Source organism: Macaca mulatta, chromosome 9, assembly GCF_049350105.2.
Source record: "Macaca mulatta isolate MMU2019108-1 chromosome 9, T2T-MMU8v2.0, whole genome shotgun sequence".
NCBI classification, from domain to species: Eukaryota; Metazoa; Chordata; class Mammalia; order Primates; family Cercopithecidae; genus Macaca; species Macaca mulatta.
This window is the reverse complement of record NC_133414.1, coordinates 88088230-88110702: the sequence shown is the minus strand read 5'-3', so window position 1 is coordinate 88110702 and position 22473 is coordinate 88088230. Positions and strand designations below refer to the sequence as shown.

General features: G+C 37.0%; 1 protein-coding gene and 1 long non-coding RNA gene across 6 annotated transcripts in view; one reads left to right on the top strand and one right to left on the bottom strand.

Moving 5' to 3' along the window:
• Window positions 1-22473, bottom strand: part of LOC114669983 (uncharacterized) — a 153101-nt gene that overhangs the window by 16524 nt on the left and 114104 nt on the right. The gene's annotated exons all lie outside the window — the stretch shown is intronic.
• The window catches only part of CABCOCO1 (ciliary associated calcium binding coiled-coil 1), a 104685-nt gene that overhangs the window by 38284 nt on the left and 43928 nt on the right, over window positions 1-22473 (top strand). The window contains exon 6 of one of the 4 annotated variants that reach the window (XM_028853354.2): window positions 17701-19383. The exons of the other annotated variants lie outside the window; for them this stretch is intronic. Within the exon in view, the coding sequence (XP_028709187.1) occupies window positions 17701-17712 (12 nt within the window). The 3' untranslated portion in view covers window positions 17713-19383. Of the gene's footprint in view, window positions 1-17700; window positions 19384-22473 lie in introns of those variants that run through there. 4 annotated transcript variants of the gene reach the window in all.

Below are 22473 nucleotides of genomic sequence, written 5' to 3'. Positions count from 1 at the left end.
ATACCAGATAATCTTTGCTTTCTCTTTCCTTTGTACTTGTCTTTATGAAATTATTTTTCTGAAATTATTTTTTGCAATCAGCATGTATTATAGCATATATACATGTTCTCGTTTTTAAAAAGTAACAGCTTAAACTACCAAAGTTTTACTCCATTCCCTTTTATTTTCCTTACTTAGCATTATTTCTTTTTTCTTGCTTATTTAACTTTTAAAAAATGCATAACATTATAAAAATGTCTGTTTTATTTTGAACAGATGCATTTCATGTTTATGTGATTAGGCAGTGCTCTTTTTCCCTAAAGCAAAAGGTTCTATTGCAAATGAAGATTTAATTATTACTCGAGGATGAGTATGTTATTATTCATGAGTTATATAAGTCATAAAAAGTGTCCAGGGTGATAACAATACGACCTAGAAAACAAGGGCTTTAGCTAAGGGGATTTACTCTGCTATTTATGATACTATCTGGCCAATAGATGGCAGGACTTGGGGGGATGAATGCAGTCTAAGAAAAATTGTGTTTCCATTCTGTGATTACAAACCCACAGAATCCATTAATAATCCATACTTCTGGCTTAAAGTGTTCTTTTCAGTCTTTTTTAGGATGCCCAGACATGCATGCCTAAAGTAAACTGTATCAGGTTCAGCAACCCACATTTTGAAGTGAACATTTTCAAATCAAAATGTTTTCAAAGGAAAATAACCTGGATTTTCCAGGACCAGAGGCCTCTGAAAAAGAAAAGATTCAGAGTGGATATAATAACTGTCTTCAAATCTAAAGGACTAGCAAGATAAAGAAGAGATTTGTCTTGTCTGCATAACTCCCAGATGGCAAACCAAAGATCGCTGGATCTTCTAGGGAGGATTTTTACTAAATAAATGCAATCCCTTTCTAAATATAGAAGTATCTAGAAATGGAAGGGATGAAATGTGGGAGGGCAGAGGCTTAGGCCTTCCTCAGTTTTATACTACCAATTCTCAGCACAGGTCCTGGCAGACAGATGGCACTTTAAGTTTGTTGGAATGAATTGAGAGGTAATAGGTTACATCTTCATTGAATATATTTCAAGTTTAGCAATATGGCTTTTGTTGAATGATATTTTCTGAAGTTGTTTAAAGCACTAGAAGGAAAATTGAACTAGATGATCTATGAGTATGTGACCATCACACCCAGATTTTTCTAGGATTTTTTAGGACTTTCAATTTAAACTATTTTGTCCTATTCTTCCCCACGAGTATACTTCCAAATGTTATTCTCATTAGTAAAGTACAAAATTTATGATCAGCCAGTCTTACTCTGGGTAGCAATTACTAATAGAATGACAAAGTGAATTCCTCTCTATGGGTTGGAAATCATGTAGGATTGCTTACAGTTGGAGTGGATAAATGCAGTTGTTTATAACTAAAAGGTCACTTACCATAAATATGTAGCTGGCTCTATCTTGGTGAATGCAGACTTACATGTCAATGTAAGTCAACCAAGACTCTAGGGTGATATATTTTTATTGATTTTTTTTAAAAAAAAGAAGATTTTGATCACAGTTCTATAATATTGGGCCACATACTAATGTTTTCATAGTGTTCATGTTGGCTTATGAGGCCACTCTTTAGGCTTGGTGAGTGTTTGACAGATGGCTGAGAATATACAAGCAGATATGCATTGTGCAGGAAAGCATGCAAGTGAAGAGTCAATTAAGAAAGAATAAACATGCTTAGAAAGAGGCCACCTGATTGGTATTCTGATGGCAGAATTGAGAAACTTTCTATGCAAATTATGCAGCTGCATCGGCACCATTGACATTATAGGAGTGAAGAGGGAAAAAAAAAAAAACAAAGTTCTCTGTGGCAAAATAGCTCTGTGCTCGATCAAGGAAATAATATAAGGGGAGATGTGGTAGAGGGAAGTTGCTTTTTCTTCTGTTTGCCTGAACCACTAATGACCACAGCACAAGTGGCAAGTTTGACTGATGAATATGGAGTGTCATAGCTCCCAGAGCACTGATTTTGGACTAAGAAGAATTTAGATGAGAGATGCAACCTACTTTCCCTTATTTCAAGATTTGCATGCCTGGTACATACAGTATCATATAAATGTACCAAAGCTTGTGAGGAGGCGCGCGCGCGCACACACACACACACACACACACACACACACACACGTACACATGTCATACTCTAAACAGCGGGAGCACCAAAGAGATAGATCATCCATTATTCTAGGAATTTTTTTCTGCTCCTATTCAATACACAGTAACTTAAAGAATAAGGGACTTTCATGTAAAAAAGATGAAGCATTTTAGATTGGAAAAAAAGACATAATATAAGCTCACAAATGAACCCAGTTATTTTGCTTCATTTAAAGAGTGGAAATCTGACTTGAATGATATTTTCCTCAGTAATAAGCAAAATACATTAAATAAATACAACATACTAATATTCATGACCTGGAGCAACTCATGTTTCTTCTATGAAGACTTTTCTGACTTCTGTAGACCATGCTGAATCCTCCCTCCTGTAGACCACCATTGATTTGAACTAAGGCACTGTGCTTTTTGGTATCAATTTATATGTAATCTGACTTTAGCCAGGCGGCCTTCAAGCCTGCCTCTGCTCTCTCTCGCGCTGTCTCTTGCTCTCTCTCTCACTCACACACACACTCTCTCTCTCTCTCTCTCTCACATATGCACTCACATAAACTCCTCTTGCTGCCCCCTACACACAACTGATTCCTAGGAGCTTGAGGGAAATGGTGACTCCTTACTATATATCTTTAGCTTTCTTTAAAAGCTCAGCCCAAAGATGATACATAGGGCATCACACAGAGACCTGGATACTCTCCTAAGTTTTCTGTTAGTTTTAAAAATATGTGCAAAGGCCAGGCGCAGTGGCTTACGCCTGTAATCCCAACACTTTGGGAGGCCGAGGTGGGCAGATGGAACACTTGAGGCCAGTAGTTCGAGACCAGCCTGGCCAACGTGGTGAACCCCCCCACCCCCATCTCTACTAAAAATACAAAAAAAATTAGCTGGGCATGGTGGCAGGCACCTGTAATTCCAGCTACTCAGGAGGCTGAGTCAGGAGAATCGCTTGAACCTAGGAGGTGGAGGTTGCAGTGAGCCGAGATCGTGCCACTGCATTCTAGCCTGCGTGACAGGGTGAAACCCTGTCTAAAAAAAAAAAAAAAAAAAAAAAAAACATATACACACACACACACACACACACACACATATATAAATATATTCCCAAATTCTTCCAAATGTTCTAGAACTTTCCCCTTGAAAGTAGGCTGGGCTTAGTGCCTTTCTTCTAGTGAATAGAATATGGCAGAAATGGCAGAATACCACTTCTAAGATGAGGCTATAAAAAACCTGTGGCTTCCATCTTGGTTCCTCTCTTGATCCCTCTCTTGCACTGGTGATGCCTGTTGCTACACTACAAGGACACTCGGCAGCATCTGGAGAGGCCCACAAGGCGAGAGCCTGAGGCCCACCTACAGATGCCTGAATGAGCTTGGAAGTAGATCCTCCTCTAGTTGATCCCTAAGATGAATGCAGGCCTGATTGACAGCTTGACTGAAACATCATGAAAGACCCTGAGAAAGTACCACATAGCTAGACTGCGCTCAGATCCCTGACCCACAGAATTGTGTATTTCTAAATATTTGCTGTTTTAAGCGCCCAGGCTTGGGGTAATTTGTTACATAGCAATAGGTAACAATACATTTCCCATTCATAACAGCAGCTGAAATCTCTCTCTTTTGCCCCATATTTCAATCATCCCCAAAAGGCTTACTTTTCTCTTTTTTTTTTTTTCGTTTTCTCCTCCCCTGTGTCTGGCTGCTCCTTGCACAACCCACTCTAGCCTCCTGTTATTGCTCTTCAATTTCAGAAAAGTCCCCTTGGATTTCTGGTTTAAAAAAAAAAAAACAGTTCTCCTCCATGAATGGCTTGTCTCCCAAACCATTGTACATAATAGGTGCTTAATAAATATCTGTTCATAGTATAAGGAAACTTCAAATTCTTTTGACTTGCGCAAACAAAATTTATTCATTTGAAAAATATTTTCTTAACAATTGAGACTGAAGCTATGGAGAGAGGTGCTTCAGTGTTTGAAGCTAAGCCTTTTGTGAGCAAGACTCAATACTGATAACTCTAAAACCTTATCTAGTACCTGAGCCAGACAGACATTGGACTCTATGTACTCTTTGGCTTCTTCAGCTTCTGGAACAGGAAGAAGCATACATTTTAATTTCACATGATCAAAGCTGCTGTACAGTTAAAGCCCAGCAAGTACTTTCCTCTCAGGAACAATTCTGGGTTCAAGATCATTTTCTTCTAAATGCATTTTACAGGTCAGTGTCTGTGGCCACCTGATTATCAAGGTATTTATCGAACAAATGCAGTATGCCGACCAGCATTCTAAGTACTCTGGAGACTTTCTGTCAGTCAGTAAGTTCCTGTACAAATATTACTTTTACTGCTATCGTGTGACACTGGCTAGAAAAACAAACACAGTTTCAAAATGCTAAGAGCCTAGCAAGAGAAACAGACATTAATTTAGTAAACCCACAGGCATATAATCACAAACCAAGTACTGTAAAGGAAAAATAGAGGTTACTCTAAAGAGATATATTAGAGGGCTTCTTATAATCAGTGGATCAAGGAAGGCTCCTCTGAGTTTATTATCTTTGTGAAGAGGTCTGGGCATAACCTGTTAACCAGGCAAATGTGTAGGGCAAAGGGAAGTGGAGTTAGTTGAGCATTTACTGTATTCTAGGCACTAAGCACTTTAAATATCACACACACATAATCTTCACAACAACCATAGAGGGTGAACACCTCTTCAACCATATTTTAAAAACATGAAATCTATGACTAATCTCCACAAGCCTAACTGCTGTCCCAAGCTTCCTCTGCAAAGACTTTGAGTTAATCCTTAAAAGTATCAAAGACAACCTTGAATGAAAAAGACTGTTTAGATCATTTTTCAGTTAAGCAGCATGTGATATCAATTACCTACAGAAGTTTCAACAGTTAAAACCCAAACAAAATAGAACTTAGTTTAAATTACTGCCTTCCAAACATGCACTCTAAAAGAATAAAGGATGATATAAATAATCGTGTAATGAAGTTATTTTCAATTATTCTTTTACAACCCTCTCCATTTCTTTATACTTTCTACCCAAGAACCCCATGATGCTCTTTTTATATAATAAATACTGCTAACCAAATATATATGTTTCAGTTTATGTGCAGTTTATGAAAACCAACACTGTACCGTGTATTAAATTACAGCCAAAATTGAGAAAAGAGAAGGGAACGCAGTTCATTATTCTTTGTTAAATAATGAATGTTTTTGAAATAATATGATCATTAAATGCAAATGAGCATAACTGATATAAATGTAAATTTTTCAAAACTTGAAATGTTCCTTAAGATAAACTCTTTGGCTGAATTCTGAATATTTAATTGTTCCGCTTTCACAAAATGAATGCAGTCACCTATTCAACATAATTAGTTATCTAGGGAAAAACAATTATAATTGAACATAGCTGCTTCCCAAATGCATTTTAAATAACATAAACAGTCCTATGTTAAATATTTGGCCTACTGCTTGGACATCTTGTATTTGCCTCTCCAGACCCCTTTTTCTACCCTACCACGTGCCTCAGAATGCTAATGTTATGGAAACCATCCAGAGGCTCCTTTGCTTCCTGGGCTTCTACCTGTGCCAGCAGGGTGCCTGGGTGGGAGAAAGCGCAAGGCTGAGGTGGTTTCATTCCCAGCTCCCTCCGCATTGAATCACTACATGTTGGGTGCATCCTTCACAGGTTATAGTTTCTGTCCTGTCTATGCAGCTCTTCTCCCTGCGTTCTGGAAACTGTTCCTTCCTCTTTCCCAATCACCCGAGGGATAACAGAGGTAGGGTGCTGTGCCATCCCCGTTACTTTCCCTCAAACCAGCCTGCACCTTTGTATAAAGTCCTTTTATTAAACCCTCCTCAATGATCCATTTTCAGTGCACTATTTTCTCTTAGAACTCTAACTCTATAGTAATTGATACCAGGAATGGCCTCAGGAAACTGATCCTCAAATGAGATTCTGAATTGGGTTGTTCACATATGTGTGTGGTGTCCCGAAAGCTTACTGGGCAAGAGTAGGTGTAGGGAGAAATTGGGATGCAACACTGAGGAACATGACTGAGCATTGACTCTAAGGATATCCAACAGAAGATAATCAAATAGCAAGTTGAGCAGGCGAATGTGTTGATGTGGGTGCACTCAGGATTTGTTACTTGAGAATGTGGTTCCAGCACCCAGGAGTGACATTAAGAGTCTGCTAGGCTGCTAGGCTTGCCATACAGTCAATTAGGTTGTGGTGGCAGAACTTCCCTGGCAGGATGCAAAGAAAAGAAAGGATTTTGATAGTGCAGGGAGATGAAATAATGTACTATCCATTTAGCCATTTTCTACTTATCATCCCTGTGAATGTCCAGAGGATGCACTCCTCTTATCCAGGCATTCGGGAATCCCTTGTTGGGGAGCTTTCCATCATCACTGACCACCCCAGTAGTGGCTATTCTTAGTAGGCTGACTTCTAATAAGAGGCGTGAGATGCTTTGAACTATGTTTGGGATGAAGAGCTTGCTAAAGTGAACAGTCCACACACACCATTCTAATGACAAGCTTATAGGTTTTTAATCACTAAATGAATCTTCAGTATTAGTGAGAAAAACGTGTAGTAATGGAACTTTTTTAAAAGAAATCTCCTGAAAATATACACTGCTCACTAATGCTTGCATGAATGTACTCTGTATAATTGACACAAAAAAGTGTGGAGAGTTATTTCAAGTTTTGCACAAGGTAAAAACAGAAGCTGATACATGAGCTTAGTTGAAAGGTAAGCATCCCCCCGCAAGTACTTGGATTACCATTAACTATTTTCTTAATCTCTATGAAGCTCGATTCTTCATCTACAAAATAAGGGAACTAATATCCGTCTCCCATTGTTGTGGGGATAAACAAGACAGGGCAAAGTAAGTTTGCCTTGGGCATTCCTCTCTCATTGGCATTTGCAATCTATTACTACATCCTATACTGGAGCCTTGAGGTCAGGCTCCACAACTGCTTATTTCACAGAAGCATACCAGATCCTAACTAGTGAGGGTGACTGAATGAATTCATGAATGTGTTATTGTGAGGATGCAATGCAAGTGGTTACTTTAAGGTGTACCTTTCTTTCCTTCCCTCTATTGGTGTTTACATTTCACCTCTTCATTTGTTGCCTTTATAGTCAGGGACAATTTATTTAACTGCAGGTTTGCGGTAGGTTTCTCCTCATTAAAATTGAGATGACATCTCTCCCTTGTCCATTTGGGCTGCTGTAACAAAAATGTAAACTGGATGGCTCATAAGCAACAAGAATTGATTTCTTACAGTTCTAGAGACTGATAAATCCAAGATAAGGCACCAGCAGATTTCTAGTGTCTAGAGAAGACTTGCTCTCTGCTTTTGGCCTCTTTCATAAAGGCATTAATACTTTATGAGGGTGGAGGCATTGTGACCTAATTGCTTCCCAAAGGCCACCCCTCTTAACACCGTATATTGGGGACTAAGTTTCAACATATCAATGTTGGGGAGATGGTAACATTCAGACCATAGCAACCTATTACCCTTGTAGCAATGCTGTGAAATAAATTAGATAACAGTCTAAATACCTACAAAATAGGGAGTACTCCATACATTTTATTTTCCTTTCTTTTGTCCAATTTGTATTTCAAGGACTCAACACATTACAGACACTGAAATAAATGTTGTCCATTATGGACCACGCATAAACTTCTAATTTGGAAAGTTTATACACTGTACATTTCTTAAAAAAAAAAAAAACTCCCAAATATCAGATTACTGCCCATGGGATTGCAAAATATTTTTATGCCTTTTATGGTTAAAATGCTCTAAGAATTTGGAAGAAGTCCTACTTCTGAAAGTTATTTCAATAAATCCAAAATGAATAGATGTGGAAAATATTTAACATTCAACGGTTAATTTTGAGTAAGAGACATGTAGTTGATTTTATCCCTTTTATTTCTACAAACCATAAGAAGAAACAGTTTGGACAGGTTCCTCAAAAGAGTCTCCCCAAATCCTTTTTAATGGGATATATCAACTCAAGTGTCACCCAAAGATTATTCCTAACAAATGTACATATTGTTTGACTTTGCTTGGAATAAACAAAAAGCTTAAAATTAGATTATTGCTTAGAAACAGAGCCATTAAATTAAAATAAGGCCAGACATTTGGAACTAAGTCAGTTTAAGAGAGTCACCTTTCATTAAATTATGGCTACCATGTTTGGATTGTTTTATTAGCTTTATGCCACAACCATAAAAACTCAGTTAAAATTTCACAGTAAGTGCCTAGTCCCTTCACACAAATTCACAAAATCAGTGCCTCTAAACAAATTCATTTTTCATACTAAAAGAAATGCCAATAACCACTAAATCACTAAAACTAAAAGGCAAAAAAGTGGAAAATTTTTTTAACATCATTTAAATCACTATTGGCCTGACTTACTTTTCCCCTTAAAAAAAAAATGTATATATGTAGACAACAACTTAATGCTGTTTCCCCTCATTTCTCTCATTATCATAGGGTTCCAGCACTCTATCACTATTTGAAATGTAACTAATTTAAACTTATTTAGCAAAAGAAGCTTTATTTATAGCCTTTTTTGTGCTGAGCAGCTTTTCAAAAAACACATTTTTCAGATTAATGGAAATGCTTGTGGTAACATTAGCTCTACTTGCCATTCCAAAACTATAAAATGAATTAAGAGGGGGAACAACTTGAATTAAAGCATGAGTGACTTCATAAAAATAAACACTTTACATAATTTGTAAATTTAAATGTTTGTTACCTCAAAATGTAGACAGAATGATTTACAAACGTAATGCTTTTATTTGCCAAAAATAAGAAGAAATTTGCCTGATTACTGATTAAAATTATTTTAAATGATTTTTCCAGTGAGTTTGTTGTGTGTATATCACTGATGGAAACTTTTTATTCTGTGCCACAAATTCTCATTTCCACATACAGTTTTGTGACTGGAGACTTGACATGCTGAATTAATGGGGTGTGTGTGTGTGTGTGTGTATGTGTGTGTGTGTGTGTGTGTGTGTGGAGAGACATAAATATAGAGATAACGACAGAGACGTCATTGTAATAGCTTCTTTAGGGAGCTCTTAGAGTTAACCGGAGAAACCCTAACTTTCGTTGAACACAGTTTGAATTCTAAAGTAGTTGTGATGCTATTTATATTCTCCGAATATACTGTAAACACAAAATATTCCACTTTTTAAAATAGTGGAAATATATTAACAATAAAGCATAAAATTTACAAATAATTTTATCTTTCAAATATGAAAAATGCTTCATCCAAAAACTAATGATGCTGGTCCACCTGGTTTCAGCTCTGATGGACTACCTTGCAAGAAATCATGCTCTAATCAAGAACACATAAAAAAGTGGATACTTTTTTAAAAGTAAGTTTGAAGGCATTGGAGATTTTCCAAGGTAGTCAGGATTTAAGAGGCCACAATCCTAGAGAGAAGTGAAGATTTTTGAAGTGAACCCAATATTTGTGTTGCTCTTCCTCTAGGGGAATTTGTTGAGTTTTAGGAAGTACAAGGCAAGAAGTTGAGAAGCAAGCGGAGGACAGTCCTTAAGAAGCAGAGAAGGCCGGGCGCGGTGGCTCAAGCCTGTAATCCCAGCACTTTGGGAGGCCGAGACGGGCGGATCACGAGGTCAGGAGATCGAGACCATCCTGGCTAACCCGGTGAAACCCCGTCTCTACTAAAAAATACAAAAAACTAGCCGGGCGAAGTGGCGGGCGCCTGTAGTCCCAGCTACTCGGGAGGCTGAGGCAGGAGAATGGCGTAAACCCGGGAGGCGGAGCTTGCAGTGAGCTGAAATCCGGCCACTGCACTCCAGCCTGGGTGACAGAGCGAGACTCTGTCTCAAAAAAAAAAAAAAAAAAAAAAGAAGCAGAGAAGCCAATAGAACTTTTGACAGTTTTCTAAGACTAGAAAACAAAACTCTGAATATAAGCATGTCAAGGTGGCCAGGATCAAGAGGACAAGATTACAGGAAGAAGAGGGGGTACACAGAAGTGAACCTGGTACTCTGTGATAGCTTTTCACTCCAGGCATTTGCTGATTCTTAAGCCATGGTGGGAAATTGACCCAAATGTATACTATAAACCCCAAAACAATCACCAAAAACAAACAAAAACTTATAGCTAAAAAGCAAGCAGAAGGGATAAAATGAAACACAAAAATACTCAATGCAAAAGAAGGCAAAAAAAGAGAACAAAGGAGTTATGGGACAAATAGAAACAAATAGTGAAGATGGTAGATTTAAACCGAACTAAATCAGTTATCACACTAAAAAGAAATGTATGCCTAACCATATAAATTATCACATTAAACATAACACCCCTTGTGAAAAGAAAAAAGCAAAGATGATCAGATTGCCAACTATATGACCCACTATATAATCCCTACAAGAATAAGGACATAAACAGTTTACAAGTGAGGAAATTATGGAAAATATGTATACCATGTTAACAGCAATCATAAAAAGCAGGAGTGGTTTCATAAGTATCAGACTCAATAGATGTCAAAGCAAAGAATATGACCAGTGAGAAAGAAGGTCACTTCCTAATGAAAAAGGCATCAAATCATCAAGAGGACATAACAATCGTAAATGTTTATATACTTAACAGAGATTGAAAATATATGAAGCAAAAGTCAATGGACCTGCAAGGAAAATAGACACATTTACTCTTATAATGGTAAATGTCAACACCCTCTTTTAATGATTAATAAAGACAAAGTTAGTAAAAATATAGACAACTTGAACAAGACTATCAAATAATTTGACATTATTGACATTTATATAAGGAAAACAACAGAAAACACATTCATTTTAAGTGCACAAAAAATATTTACAAGTTAGTTCATATTCTAGACTATAAAACAAGTCTAAATTAATTTCAAAAGATTCAAATCGTACAAAGTATGCTTTCTGATCAAAATTGAGTTTCAGAAGTCAGTAACAGAAAATCCCAAATATGTACAGACTAAATACACAGTTCTCCATAACCCATGGATAAAAGAAGAAATAAAAAAGGAATTTAAAAAGCATTTTGAATGGGTTGAAAATGAAAACACAAAATATCAAAGCTAAAACAGCATTTTGAGGGAAATTTATAGCACTAAACAGTCTTAAATCTTTAACTTCAACTTGCACCTTAAGAAGCTAACAAAGAAGAGAAGTTTAAACACAAATTAAGCTGAAGAAAAGAAGTAACAAATAACAGAAAAAAAATAAAAAACAAAATAAAAATAGAGCTTTTTATTTTAAAATCAACTAAATTAATAAATATCAAGACCAAGCAGGAAAAGAGAGAGAAGACAAAATTACCAAAATCAGGATTGAGAGTGGTGACATTATTAAAATTTCTACAAATATAAAAAGAATAAGAAGGTATTATTATTGTCAAAAACTGTGAAGAGTCAGATTTTACCTATTTTACAGGTTAGCCTGTCTCTGTCTTGTGGATACTGGCAGAAGATTCAAGACTCCTTAGTCAGAGAGAGTTAGAGAAATAAAACTCAATATTCTCAAATTGAGCTGAAAGAAAGGATAAGAAAGTAAATAAAAAGAGCAGAAATTAAAGAAAAAGAAAATATATACAATGAGGAAAATAAAGCTATGAGGTGATTCTTTAGAAAGGCTAATGAAATTAATAATCCTCTAGTAAGACTTTAAGAATAAAAAAAGAAAGATGAAAATACAATGTCAGTAATAAATTGAGGCGTCTCTAAAGATCACATAAAATAAAGATAAGATAATATGAATAACATTGTGTCTAAATTTTCATACTACATAAAAATGATAAAATTTGAAAACTTCTCTATCAAATAAATGGAATTAAATTATAATATCTAAAAATACTACCTTTTTATTTTTTAATTTTTTATTATACGTTAAGTTCTAGGGTACATGTGCACAACGTACAGGTTTGATACATAGATAGACACATGCCATGTTGGTTTGCTGCACCCATCAACTCATCATTTACATTAGGTGTTTCTCCTAATGCTATCTCTCTCCCAGCCCCCTATGCCCTGACAGGTCTAGGTGTGTGATGTTCCCTGCACTGTATCCAAGTGGTTTCATTGTTCAGTTCCCACCTATAAGTGAGAACATGCAGTGTTTGGTTTTCTGCCCTTGTGACAGTTTGCTGAGAATGATGGTTTCCAGCTTCATCCTTGTCCCTGCAGAGGACATGAACTCATCATTTTTATGGCTGCATAGTATTCCATGGTTTATATATGCCACATTTTCTTAATTCAGTCTATCATTGATGGACATTTGGGTTGGTTCCAAGTCATTGCTATTGTGAATAGTGCTGCAATAAACATACGCGTGTGTGTGTCTTTACAGTAGCATGATTTATAATCCTTTGGTTATATACCCAGTAATGGGATTGCTGGGTCAAATGGTACTTCTGGTTCTAGATCCTTGAGGGATCACCACACTGTCTTCCACAATGGTTGAACTAATTTACACTCCCACCAACAGTGTAAAAGCATTCCTATTTCTCCACACCCTCTCCAGCATCTGTTGTTTCCTGACTTTTTAATGATCTCCATTCTAACTGCCATGAGATGGTATCTCATTGTGGTTTTGATTTGCATTTCTCTAGTGACCAGTGATGATGAGCTTCTTTACATATGTTTCTTTGCTGCATAACTATCTTCTTTTGAGAAGTGTCTGTTCATGTCCTTCACCCACTTTTTGATGGGGTTGTTTGTTTTTTTTCTTGTAAATTTGTTTGAGTTCTTTGCAGATTCTGGATATTAGCCCTTTGTGAGATGGGTAGATTGCAAAAATTTTCTCCCATTCTGTAGGTTGCCTGTTCACTCTGATGGTAGTTTCGTTTGCCTTGCAGAAGCACTTTAGTTTAATTAGATCCCATTTGACTATTTTGGCTTTTGTTGCCATTGCTTTTGGTGTTTTAGTCATGAAGTCCTTGCCCATTCCTATGTCCTGAATGGTATTGTCTAGGTTTTTTTCTAGGATTTTTATGGTTTTATATCTAACATTTAAGTCTTTAATCCATCTTGAATTAATTTTTGTATAAGGTGTAAGGAAGGGATTTAGTTTCAGCTTTCTACATATGGCTAGCCAGTTTTCCCAGCACCATTTATTAAATAGGGAATCCTTTCCCCATTTCTTGCTTTTGTCAGGTTTGTCAAAGATCAGATTGTTGTAGATGTGTGGTGTTATTTCTGAGGCCTCTGTTCTGTTCCATTGGTCTATATATCTGTTTTGGTACCAGGACCATGCTGTTTTGGTTACTGTAGCCTTGTAGTATAGTTTGAAGTCAGGTAGCATGATGTCTCCAGCTTTATTCTTTTTGCTTAGGATTGCCTTGGCAATGCGGACTCTTCTTTGGTTCCATATGAACTTTAAAGTAGTTTTTTCCAATTCTGTGGAGAAAGTAATTGGTAGCTTGATGGGGATGGCATTGAATCTATAAATTGCCTTGGGCAGTATGGCCATTTTCACGATATTGATTCTTCCTATCCATGAGCATGGAATGTTCTTCCATTTGTTTGTGTTCTCTTTTATTTTGTCAAGCAGTGTTTAGTCGTCCTCCTGGAAAAGGTCCCTCGCATCCCTTGTAAGTTGGATTTCTAGGTATTTTATTCTCTTTGTAGCAATTGTGAATGGGAGTTCACTCATTATTTGGCTCTCTGTTTGTCTGTTATTCGTCCACAAGAATGCTTGTCATTGATTTTTGCACATTGATTTTGTATCCTGAGACTTTGCTGAAGTTGCTTATCAGCTTAGGTAGATTTTGGGCTGAGATGATGGGGTTTTCTAAATATACAATCATGTCATCTGCAAATGGGGACAATTTGACTTCCTCTTTTCCTAATTGAATACCCTTTATTTCTTTCTCCTGCCTGATAGCCCTGGCCAGAACTTCCAACACTACGTTGAATAAGAGTGGTGAGAGAGGGCATCCTTGTCTTGTGCTGGTTTTCCAAGGGAATGCTTCCAGTTTTGCCCATTCAGTATGATATTGGCTGTGGGTTTGTCATAAATAGCTCTTATTATTTTGAGATACATTCCATCAATACCTAGTTTATTGAGAGTTTTTAGCATGAAGGGCTGTTGAATTTTGCTGAATGCCTTTTCTGCATCTATTGAGATAATCATGTGGTTTTTGTCATTGGTTCTGTTTATGTGATGGATTATGTTTATTGATTTGTGTATGCTGAACCAGCCTTGCATCCCAGGGATGAAGCCAACCTGATCATGGTGGATAAGCTGTTTGATGTGCTGCTGGATTTGGTTTGCCAGTATTTTATTGAGGATTTTTGCATCAATGTTCATCAGGGATATTGGTCTAAAATTCTCTCTTTTGGTTGTGTCTCTGCCAGGCTTTGGTATTAGGATGTTGCTGGCCTCATAAAATGAATTAGGGAGGACTCCCTCCTTTTCTATTGATTGGAATAGTTTCAGGAGGAATAGTACTAGCTCCTTTTTGTACCTCTGGTAGAATTCGGCTGTGAATCTGTCTTGTCCTGGACTTTTTTTGGTTGGTAGGCTATTAATTATTGCCTCAATTTCAGAGCCTGCTATTGGTCTATTCAGGGATTCAACTTCTTCCTGGTTTAGTCTTGGGAGGGTGTATGTGCCCAGGAATTTATCCATTTCTTGTAGCTTTTCTAGTTTATTTGCATAGAGGTGTTTATAGTATTCTCTGATGGTAGTTTGTATTTCTGTAGGATTGGTGGTGATATCCCCATTATCATTTTTTATTGCGCCTATTTGATTCTTCTCTCTTTTCTTCTTTATTAGTCTTGAGAGGGGTCTATCAATTTTGTTGATCTTTTCATAAAACAGCTCCTGGATTCATTGATTTTTTTGAAGGGTTTTTTGTGTGTGTGTGTCTCTATCTCTTTCAGTTCTGCTCTGATCTTAGTTATTTCTTGCCTTCTGCTAGATTTTGAATTTGTTTGTCCTTGCTTCTCTAGTTCTTTTCATTGATTTTAGATCTTTCCTGCTCTCTTTTATGGGCATTTAGTGCTATAAATTTCCCTCTACACACTGCTTTAAATGTGTCCTAGAGATTCTAGTACATTGTGTCTTTGTTCTCATTGGTTTCAAAGAACATCTTTATTTCTGCCTTCATTTTGTTACTTACCCAGTAGTCATTCAGGAGCGGGTTGTTCAGTTTCCATGTAGTTGTGCACTTTTGAATGAGTTTCTTAATCCTAAGTTCTAATTTGATTGCACTGTGGTCTGAGAGACAGTTTGTTGTGATTTCTGTTCTTTTACATTTGCTGAGGAGTGCTTTACTTCCAATTATGTGGTCAATTTTAGAATAAATGTGATGTGGTGCTGAGAAGAATGTATACTCTGTTGATTTGGGGTGGAGAGTTCTGTAGATATCTATTAGGTCTGCTTGGTGCAGAGCTGAGCTCAAGTCCTGGATATCCTTGTTAACCTTCTGTCTCATTGATTTGTCTAATGTTGACAATGGGGTGTTAAAGTCTCCCATTATTATTGTGTGGGAGTCTAAGTCTCTTTGTAGGTCTCTAAGGACTTGCTTTATGAATCTGGGTGCTCCTGTATTGGGTGCATATATATTTAGGATAGTTAGCTCTTCTTGTTGAATTGATCCCTTTACCATTATGTAATGGTCTTCTTTGTCTCTTTTAATCTTTGTTGGTTTACAATCTGTTTTATCAGAGATTAGGCTTGCAACCCTGCTTTTTTTTTTTTCTTCCCATTTGCTTGGTAGATCTTCCTCCATCCCTTTACTTTCAGCCTATATGCATCTTTGCACGTGAGATGGGTCTCCTGAATACAGCACACTGATGGGTTTTGACTCTTTATCCAATTTGCCAGTCTGGGTCTTTTAATTGGGGCATTTAGCCCATTTACATTTAAGGTTAATATTGTTATGTGTGAATTTGATCCTGTCATTGTGATGTTAGCTGGTTATTTTGCCCATTAATTGATGCAGTGTCTTCATAGCATTGATGGTCTTTACAATTTGGCATGTGTTTGCAGTGGCTGGTACTGGTTGTTTCTTTCCATGTTTAGTGCTTCCTTCAGGAGCTCTTGTAAGGCAGGCCTGGTGGTGACAAAATCTCTTAGCATTTGCTTGTCTGTAAAGGATTTTATTTCTCCTTCACTTATGAAACTTAGCTTGGCTGGATATGAAATTCTGAGTTGAAAATTTTTTTCTTTAAGAATATTGAATATTGGCCCCCACCCTCTTCTGGCTTGTAGGGTTTCTGCCAAGAGATCCGCTGTTAGTCTGATGGACTTCCCTTTGTGGGTAACTCGACCTTTTTCTCTGGCTGCCCTTAACATTTTTCCTTCATTTCAACCTTGGCAAATCTCACAATTATGTGTCTTGGGGTTGCTCTTCTTGAGGAATATCTTTGTGCTGTTCTCTGTGTTTCCTGAATTTGAATGTTGGCCTCCCTTGCTAGTTTAGGGAAGTTCTCCTAGATAATATCCTAAAGAGTGTTTTCTAACTTGGTTTCTTGGGGTTGCTCTTCTTGAGGAGTATCTTTGTGGAATTAAAATAAATGGAATTAAATTATAATATTTAAAAACATTTTCCACAAGCAAACTTCCCAGTCTAAGTTGCTTCATATTTAAGATGATATAAAATTATATGAAGTTTTCCTATAAATTTTTAATATTTAATATTTTTTCTATATTTCCTATAATGCCATAACATGACAAGGACATTCATTGTAAGAAAGGAAAATTACTGACATATCTTCCTTATGAATACACAAATTACATTTTAGTATATCCTAAAAGTGAGAGTTGCAACAGGGAGGAAGCAGAAGCTGCCAGTCCTCTTGGAAGTCAGGCCCAGAACTGGCACAGTGTCCCTTCAGTCTTGTTGCATTGGTTGAAGCAGTCACAGGGTCAGCTAGGGCGCAAGGGGAGCAGAAATAAACCCCACCTTTCAATGGGGGGAGTGACAGGGAATTAGCAGGCACCCACAATTCATCACATCTTCCCACCTCTCTCAAATTTATGCTTGTCCAAAACCAGCTCTATCACCAAAGTTCATTTCAAATCCTCTCTCGTATGAATTATTAACCCCTAAACTGAAAATAGCTCTTCCATTTTCCCCTGTGAACTCTCATTTTTATCTCTACCTTTCTTGGGGCACTTTTAACTTCCAATCTTGAATTATTTATATGAGTCTTATCTCCTCTACATTTTAAATAACATTTATTTCTAGTTACTGAAATAAGAAACTCATATTGTAGCAAATTGTCAAGGTTCATTTCTGAATAATACCTCTCTCAAACTGCTTTGCAAATATGAGATGCTTGATAAACATTTAATAAGTGAAGATTGTAATAAAATCCAAACTTTCTAATAGGTCAATACTAGGTATGTCTGAGATTGTTTGGCTTGTAACTTTCTTCTGTATACTAATCATATATTTTTAAATACAGATAGGTAAAGTGAAGCTGAATAATAGTTGTGTGTATTTTACCTGACTTACGTTGGGGAGAATAAAAGAAAAAGAAAATAGTGTAACGGTGAACACTTACTGAATTCTTAACTATGTGTCAGGCACGTTTCTAAAGACTTCATCCTCCTAACATCCTGCAAAGTTTCGAAGAAAAGGAAAAAATTACCAAGGAATGCAAAACAAAGGAAACAAAAGATGCAGAAAAAAAATATCCTATAGACCTGAAGAGCTCCAAAACATCTGAAATTCTGACATAAGTTGGCTATATGGTGAGGGAAGCTGGCTTCTAAGAACACACACAGGAAAGAACTTTGGAATAAAGGGCACTTTTCCTATGACTTAATCTATTCTTTCCATATTTAATGGAGTACTATTTTATGAATTCTTATTTTTGAAAATAAATACATCAATTTTCTGGCGATTGGAACTTTGAGGTCTTCAAATTACCTTCACTTTTAATATAATGTTAACATCTTTAACTGCCAGGAAAAGAAAAGCCTAATAATGACTTAGTTTTTAAAACTGGTGCTGTACCTGGAGATCCACAACTACAATGAGACAAAATTAAAAAAATTTCTGATACTTTTATTTAACAACCAAAAGGTATTGCCTGTTCAGTACTATGCTTTATAATGGTGGAAAAATGGAAAAGGAGTATAATATGGTACCCGACATCAGAGAATTATGCAATCTATTTGAAAAGATAGAATTAAATATTTAGGAAATTAACAGGAAAGCTTTAGTTTAAAAAACAAGATAGAGGTCAGGAAAGGGAGGAATCACTTTGGAATATAACAGCAAAATAAATTTTTGTTGGAAGCATTGGGAATTGAGGTGGGCTTTCAGAGAAGGGCAGAATTTAGAAAGGTTAGCAAAGAATATTCCAGATTTGAGAAGGTGAAAATTAGTAACTGCACAAGCAAGGGCATAGAGGCAAGAATGATTGTAATGTTTTAACCCAATAGCAGGGAAGAGATGACTCATCTTGAGCAGGGTTATGTATTTGAGATTATTGGAAAATAGAATCTAATGGGTAAGGTAGATTATGACAAGCTCTGAATGGATGCTGATCAGTGTGGTTCAGGCTGAGTACAGTAAAAACAACCTGAGGCCGTTTTCATCCCTGACTGTGAGAGTATTTAATGTACTAACGGGACCTTTACTGAGTTTTAACATAGGAAAGTTCCTCCCAAAGCGTAGTTGGAATGAAATCTTCCTACTTGTTTTCCATAAAATCAGTATGATTTTCCATAAAGAGATTATTATTTTTGACACGAAGCAAAGGTCAGAGTTTGGGTGTGTATTTGTGTCCATGAACATTATGATGTGTGTAGGTGTTTTAATTTCCAAAGTCAGGGTCAGGAGGCAGATTAGGGCTATGGTGTCATGACAACCAATCAAGCTGTTTGTTTCAGTCCAAAAAGTAGTCAATTCACTGGAAAATGCTCAATCAACTAAGTGTAAATTAAAATAGTTATGAATTGTTTGTAAAAAGCAACCACAGTTTGTTTTAAAAAGGTATGAATAATTTTGCATATGCATAATTTTCCATAAAGATATTATTCTTTAAACATACAGCAAAGGTCAGAATTTGGGTGTGTTTATATGCATGTGTGTTTGTGTTTTAATTTCCTAAGTAGGGGTTAGGAGGCAGATTAGGACTGCAAGGGGCCAAGCCAACCAATCAAGTTGTCATTTTGGTCTTTGTCCTTGTCTACAAAGTAGACAGTTCACTGGAAAAAGTTCAAGCAATTAAGTTTAAAATAAAATATTTACCAATTCATTATGACAAGTTGCCTTAAGTTTATCTAATGAAAGGTATTAATGTATCTATTATTTTACCATATCTAACAGCTTATCACTCTATTATATAAATAACTATGATTAAACTGAGGGGACATATTTCTCACAAGAAGGTGTTCATTTCTACCCAATACCTATATCTTCTAGGTGCTTAGAAATTGATTTCCAATTCATAATAAAAAATCCAGTAAAATTGTCAAATGAAAAGCTTTCATCAATTACTTTTTATTTTATAAACACGCTTTGAAAACACTTTGTTAATTTTACAGAAAGTCATTAGGCTGCATAAATCACTTTTTGGGTATATTTACTAATGGAATAAAATAATTCCAATATATCATTTGCTTCTGAATGCCTCAGAGTTTCAGGAAGGTATTAATAAGGCCCTGCTTCCTGTATCTGAAAACAAACATTTAGTTTGATTATTGCTTTCTTGAGTCTTAGAAAAACAAATTATGAAAGTTATAATGGACTTCTTGGAAAGGTAATGACATAAGGGCATGGTTACAAAACTGCTTTGTTTGATTTCCAACTTAAACTAAGAAAGGCTAGGCCTACTTTATAAACTCCAAAGAGCAATTATTAGGTAAATATTAGTTAGACAATATTGAGAGTAGACACTGATATGCTAGTTTAACTTAACCTCTCCAGTTAATGAACACAATATAGTTACAGGTTACACATGATTAAAAAAAAATCTAGATACTCACCCCCACACCCTCCACACACACACATTTTTTTGCTTAGCTTTGAAAAACACAGAAAATACTCAGCATAGGGTCTACACTTGCACTGCTGATGAGCAAGATGGGAAATGACTTTTCAAAACAGCATCTTGTTATGTTTGACCTGTTCTTTTAATTAAGAGTGGTGTCATCGGGCCAGGCGCAGTGGCTCATGCCTGTAAACCCACCACTTTGGGAGGCCAAGGCGGGTGGATCACCTGAGGTCAGGAGTTCAAGACCAGCCTGGCCAACATGGTAAAACCCTATCTCTACTAAAAACACAAAAAATTAGCTGGGCGTAGTGGCGGGTGCCTGTAATCCCAGCTACTCTGGAGATTGAAGCAGGAGAATCACTTGAACCGAGAAGTCAGAGGTTTCAATGAGCCGAGATCGCACCGCTGCCCTCCAGCCTGGGCGACAGAGTGAGACTCCATCTCAAAAGAAAAAATAGACAAAGAAGAAAGCAAAGAAAATCACACAAAAACTGTGAGGGAATAGACATAGAAACAAGGATTGCCAGAGAGCCATTCAACATGCATCGGACTGCTGTCTCTGAAGGAAACAGTAGAACGAATGGAATAAGAAATCATTCAAAGACATCATTGAAATAACATTTCGGCAAAGAAGAAACACACAGGATCTGAAGAACAAAAGGAGCCACTGTTCTAAAAGAAAAAGATAAATGACACACTCTGAGATGTCGTCTTACAATTGAACCTCAGTGATTTTTTTAAGCATGCAAGCAATAAAAATGCGTCACCAACAAAGGAAGAGGTAAAAAATAAAAAATAAAAATAAAAAAACACTGACTTACAAATTCATGTTAGCAGCTTTACATGCAAAAAAAACTGTGGAACAATATCAACAGGATTTTCGAAGAAAAGAGATTCGAATTACAAACTTAGTCAAATTGGCATTTAAATGTCCAGATGATAGGAAATGATCTCAAATTTACAAAGTCCGAGGAAGTATATCTCCCACATATCCAGCTAGCATTTCTAAAAATATCTACTTGTCACAATCTAGCCAATATACAGATTAATCCAAATAAAAACGACAGGAATGGGAAAGTCACAGGATGAGAAATGGCAGGTGATTATTAAATTCGGTTGAACATAAAATTAAGGCCAAACAACTAATTAGTGTAAAACAGTATAATGTTTCTAATTCTTGAAAGAAACACTACATCATATGGTCGGGGTGGGGGGTGTGGTGATGAGGACAAAACCTTCAGAGAATACCACAGTATCTACCAGGATTCTGGGCATGAAACAGCATCTTCAAAAAGACTTAAAGAACGGTCTCTTTATATAGTAGTGAACCTCCATGGGCTGGTAGGCACCCATGTACAAGCAGTAGTAGGAAAGCATAATATTTCTGTTAGATTGTATTGCTGGTCACCCACCTCCGCCTTTTTTTTTTTTTTTTTTTTTTTTTTTTTTTTGAGACGGAGTCTCGCTCTGTCACCCAGGCTGGAGTGCAATGGTGTCTCAGCCTCCTGAGTAGCTGGGACTACAGGTGCCCGCCACCACACCCGGCTAATTTTTTGTATTTTTAGTAGAGGTGGGGTTTCACCATGTTAGCCAGGATGGTCTCGATCTCCTGACCTCATGATCCGCCCGCCTCTGCCTCCCAAAGTGCTGGGACTGCCGGCGTGAGCCACCACGCCCGGCCCCACCTCTGCTTTTTCTGGGGAAGGCTTATACTTCCCTGCCCCACTTAAAGTTAGATTTGCCTATTTACCTGAATAAAATGCGAGCTGAAATGTCATGAAACAGATGGGAAGAAGCTTCTGAAGCTTGTTTGTGCTTCTCCATCACGTGAATCCCTAGCTAGACATCAGGAAGAAGCACCACAACCAACCTGTGATGGATATGTACCACAAACAATAGTTGTAAGTCATTGATATTTGGGAGTAATTTTGTAGCAGCAAATCTAACCTTTCCTCAGCCTGAAGAGGAAAGGGAAGGGCAATGCATAATAGAGTCTAATAAGGGATGGAATCGTGGAAGAGGAGCCACAAAAGAAGAACTGAAGTCACAGAGTACAGCATAGGCCACAGCCATGATGAAGCAGTCGGATGTGGGGCAACAATACCCTGACTTCTCTTTCCTCCCACCATTTTACTTGCTGCTTGTGGCTCCCTTTCACCAAATCCAGCTGGAAGCAGAAGACTGACGAGTGATGCACTCCATAGAATTCAGTGCCACAAGCCAGGTTTCCCATTATCCAGTGCTGTGACAGATTTTGCGTGCAAAATCTTTATTAGGAATCAACACCTGTGAAGAGAAGGGGGAAGAAGCAGGATCGGACAGAGAAAGATGTTGAACGTGTAATTATGCAGAC